The sequence below is a fragment of the Sphaerulina musiva genome (genome assembly GCF_000320565.1).
Source record: "Sphaerulina musiva SO2202 unplaced genomic scaffold SEPMUscaffold_7, whole genome shotgun sequence".
Classification (NCBI taxonomy): domain Eukaryota; kingdom Fungi; phylum Ascomycota; class Dothideomycetes; order Mycosphaerellales; family Mycosphaerellaceae; genus Sphaerulina; species Sphaerulina musiva.
Window position 1 is genome coordinate 672,177 of NW_016017389.1, and position 4,598 is coordinate 676,774.

At 45.7% G+C, this 4,598-nt stretch overlaps 1 protein-coding gene across 1 annotated transcript; it reads right to left on the reverse strand.

Annotated features, from left to right (window-relative positions):
* Positions 1-2,178: 2,178 nt before the first annotated feature.
* SEPMUDRAFT_118501 (uncharacterized protein) lies at positions 2,179-4,386 on the reverse strand (the record flags this gene model as incomplete). The annotated part of the gene is made up of 3 exons (XM_016901432.1): positions 2,179-2,198; positions 3,988-4,300; positions 4,351-4,386. 3 exons carry the CDS (start codon positions 4,384-4,386, stop codon positions 2,179-2,181), a joined length of 369 nt encoding a protein of 122 aa, XP_016759322.1.
* Between the last annotated feature and the right edge of the window lie 212 nt (positions 4,387-4,598).

Consider the following 4,598-nt stretch of genomic DNA (forward strand, 5'->3'; position numbering starts at 1 on the left):
AATATACGGCTTGCTAACTAAGGTATAATAACTCTGCCCTTCCTTCCTAGAGAAGGGCCCTCGCTATATATACAAGCTATTCTATTGTCTACTCCTCGCTACCGGTACCGCCTCCTCTTAGGCAGCAGCCGATAACCGGTTCCCTTAGGAACCCTCTTAATTCAGAACGTCTCCGATCGGTAGGGCATCCCTTCTATACCGGATCGCCGGGGGTCCGCGAGGGCTTCCCGTCCCGCGCGGCACGCCCCGCCCGCCTCGCCGGGGGTTCGCTAGGGCTTCTCTGCCCTAGCGTATTACAACTGCCCTAGGGGACATCCGAGAACTTCTTGATCAAGTAGCGCTAGTTATATAGTCCCGTCCCTAGCGGTATTACCGCCTCCCGTCGAAGAAATAGTTCCTTCTATTTAGTAACGGTACCGATATTAGAGGACGTACTCTTCGAGATATCTACGGCGACGTCGATAGGCCGGATCTTCTACGCTTTCCGTTTATATATAGTATATACTAGGATATAGTACGTAGTACGGGCGCGGCGGGAGTAGGCCTAGTTAATATAGGAGTAATATAGTATCGACCGGAACGCCTAATTATCCTCGTCCGGATCCCTATCGACGATATACGTAGTATATATTCCTACCTTTTAACCCCCCTGTTTACTACGAGGGGCGATATTAGCCTAAACCTGAATTATAGAAGACCCGGGCTATACTGTACCGGTTAGGCCCCGGGGGCCCGACCAAATGTTAGTAAGTACTAAAGACAAACCCGACGTAGACGCTATTATAGCTTCGACGCTACTACTAATTTTCCCCGCCCGCCGAAGGTAACAAACCGTTAGTAGCCTATATCGCCGACGGTACCGGTAAACGTTACCGAATAACCTGCTAGGTCGGAGATTGTACCTTCCTAGAACCTATCGTTATAGTTTTTCGTAACTAACCTCGTCTTCCTCGTCTACGGGCGGCCTAGAATAAGAGGCACAGTATACGCCGTATTCGTAACAAACGCCGTTACCGCAACGGTAACGCTATATACCGAGATAGGCAGTCTCTAATAGACGCCGACAATCCTAGTTAACCCGTTCGCCGTAGATATATTAATCTTATCCAGCTAGTACATTATTAGTAAACCGTACTTCTAAACGATACTCTGCCGAAGGATAACTAACTTAGTACCCTTATTAACTAGTCCCTTATAGACCTTGCCTATATTACTCCCGAACATTACTAGGACCTAGATACTAGGTACTATAGTATAGTCCTACGTTACCGCCGATAGGTTAATATCTTTAGCCCTTTCGTAGAGCTGCTCCGGTCGACGGGGGCGTAGGCGGGAAACTATAGCCTTATAGTCGCTATACTACCTAGTAGCTCGGATTATCTAAACGAATATCCGGTTAGGAACCCTTTTGTAGAGGTACTTCGATCGACGGGAGCGCGGGCGGGAAACTATAGCCTTATAGTCGCTATACTGCCTAGTAGCTCGGAATATCTAAACGAATATCTAGTTAGGAACCCGAGCCGGGCGACGGACATCCTCCTCCCCTACGCGAACAATCGACGTCTCGGCAACAACAACTTAGGTAGGAGGGCTCGTCTCGGTCCCTCGACTTATAATACGCTTAACAGCCTCCTAAGTAGTAGGGTCGTTAGCAAATCTCGTAAACAAACCCTTAGTAAATAGGTTACCTATCCGAAGTGCCTCTCTAACCGTTATCGCCGGTAGTATAGCATTCGTAAGTAGACTAAAGACGAAATCTTCAGAGGACGAAAAGGATAGGATAATACCCTCCCTAGGCTCGTTGTCCTAAATTAGTTTATCTAGGCGACGTATCGCAGGCTTTTTCTTTGTCTTCGTCGGCGGGTTTACCGGGGCTAGCTCGGTAGCGTAATCCTAGCTCCGTCTAAGTATAGCTTCCTTATCCTCCCGGTCGACTATTTCTACCTTATACCCGCTATCGTAGTCGTTATCCGTATCCAGATCCCGAGACCTACTAGGCTACTACTAACTATAGGAAGAATCGACCTCTGTATCGCCCTCTCTAACTGTTTCGTCGTAGCGGTACCCTATTGCCCCTTAGCCTTAGCCTTAACTACCTTTGCTAAGTAGCTCTTCCCTAGGATAGTAGGTACAAGCCTCCTTACCTCCTTCTACTAAGAGTCCTCTCGCGATAGCTCCTTAGCCGGTCGCGTTATAGCCTAAACGAGGATAGTCTTGTCCTCTTTATCTATAATCTCTTCTACCCGTACTCGTTTATCCTTATACTCGGTAGCGTACCGGTCCTACGTAGTATAGCCTAAGAAGGCATAGGCCTAGACAGCCTATAGAGTAAGGAGAGCCTACGTAGCGACGGTAGGCAGGGCAACTACCGGAGGAATACTAAGTTAGTCCCGAGGACAGAATCTCTTTTTAGCGGTATTAATAGCTATACGAAGATAGGCCGGGAACTCAATCGGGTTACTATAGTTTATCTCCTATTCTAACTAAGGCAGGATCTAGGATAGGCGTAGGTACTGCGAGTCTTATCTATACTTAATCCCTCGCGGGGATAGAGATTAACCGGCTCGGCTAAAGAAGTAGTAATTCCTCTTATTCCGGTATATAAACCCCTACTAGGTAAGGTTACTTATAATTAGGCATTTATAGGCGAAGTAAGAGACGTTACTATATTAGAAACAACAATCCTTTAGTAGACTAGTAACCTATATTGCATCGATACGGATGCTCGCTAGTTCTATAGATAAATATAGGCTATTAGGATTCGACGGCCCGGGTATAGGTAGATACTACGTACTATAGGTACTAGATAGGGCTCTAGCCGAGTTAGTAGGTACGGACGTCGTAGAGTAGTAGGTAGTAGATCTATACCCGAGATTTTGGTTAGGCCCCGGAGGCCCGACTAAATCGGAGCCTAAGGCAACTATACTATAATAAGCCTAAACTACGCTAGACGGGTTTACTAAGTACGCGTTACTACTTCCTCTCCCTTAGAAGGCTTAGTAGAGGTCGAGTCGGAGGGTATCAAACTACTCGGCAAGGGCGTTAACTTTAGAGTTAAACTTGTCGTTCTTCGAGGCCGGAGCCGTAATCGACGGTATACCCTTAAAGGAAGTCGAACTAGCGCCGGCTAAGTTCTCCTATAACTTGCCGAGTCTAGCTACGGTAGTCGGATCCTTCGTATACCGCTAACCGTCTATTCCTTTAAGAAGCCTCTTCCTAGTAGCGAAAACCTTCTTAAAGTTGTTATACGTCTTGACTCTTTAGTAACTTAGGGTATAGACCGAACTCTCTCCGAAGGACTATCTCTACTTTATTAGGCAGGCCCTTTAGAAAGAGCTTAGTACGGTCAAAGTTAGAGAGCTCCGCCGTAGAGTAGCGTCTAATAGCGGCGGTAAATTGCTTTAGGAAATACAGGTTATTACTAGTCTCGTTGCGCGGGGTATTAATTTTAGGCCTCGTCATGGGTTGGGTTGGGTATGGGTTGGGTACAACCCAACTTAAATACCTAACCCTACAAATAAGCTAGGTACCCAGCTTATAAGCGGGGTACAACCCAACGGTAAAAACCCAGTGGGTATACCCAATAGGTATTGCAATGGGTATTACATAATACGAGTTGAATACCTACAAAATAGTAGAAAGAAATATTAATAAGGGATATATACCTACTACCTGATTCCTAGAGCGTAGAATTTGATAGGAATATATTCTATGTTTATTGCAGCTGCCGACCATATATGCCGACCATATATACTAATCAAAAAGGGATTACCAGAATAATAAGGGAAGCTCTAACCAATTGATTATAGTTATGAGCTACTATATACTAAGGATAGAAACTACCTTAGTTCTTAGTAAGTAGCTAAGCATCTAGAGCAGCTTGCTCCTTTGCTTGCTGCTTCAAGGCCTCTACCTCAGCGTCTTGTATCTTTTGATAAGCGCAAAGTTGATCCTCGAAATTCAGCCGCTGCTAACGATGAAACTGACGCGCAATTTTCTTTGCGTCTCCCTCGAGAGTTTCCTGAGCAAGGCGTAAGCTATCTTCTGAACGCTCTTTCGCAACAGTAAGCGCGTAAGCTGCCGCTACCAGCTCATTAGCATAGGCTTCTAGCCTCTGCTTAAGAGTTTGCTCATCATCGCTAGAATCATCATCTAGCTCTTCTTGATCATAACTAGCTTGAAAGTCTCGACCTTGGACATCTTGATCTCGGACATCTTGATCTTGCTCATCTTGTTCCTGCTTATCTTCATCCTGCTTATCATCGTCCTGCTTATTATCTAGGAGTAGCGGAGTATTATCCTGAGCTATTAAATTAGTATATTATAATTAATGATAAAAGAGTAACTTACTAAGAGTTGCCTGCTGAGCAGTGGTATCCTCGCCATTATTGTTTTCTACAGTCGGATTCTGAGTAGCGTCTGGCATATCCTCGTCAGAATCGTCTTCAACGATTCGTCGAGGCTGCTTAGTTGGGAGAGGCTTGCATTTTGCGTAGCCTTTGCTTTCAGCGCCTTGGTAGCCTTGTTCTTCTTTGGCTCTGTGTAGATGAAATTGGGATTGACAGGACCAGATTGTAAGGGCAGACTACGAAATCGTC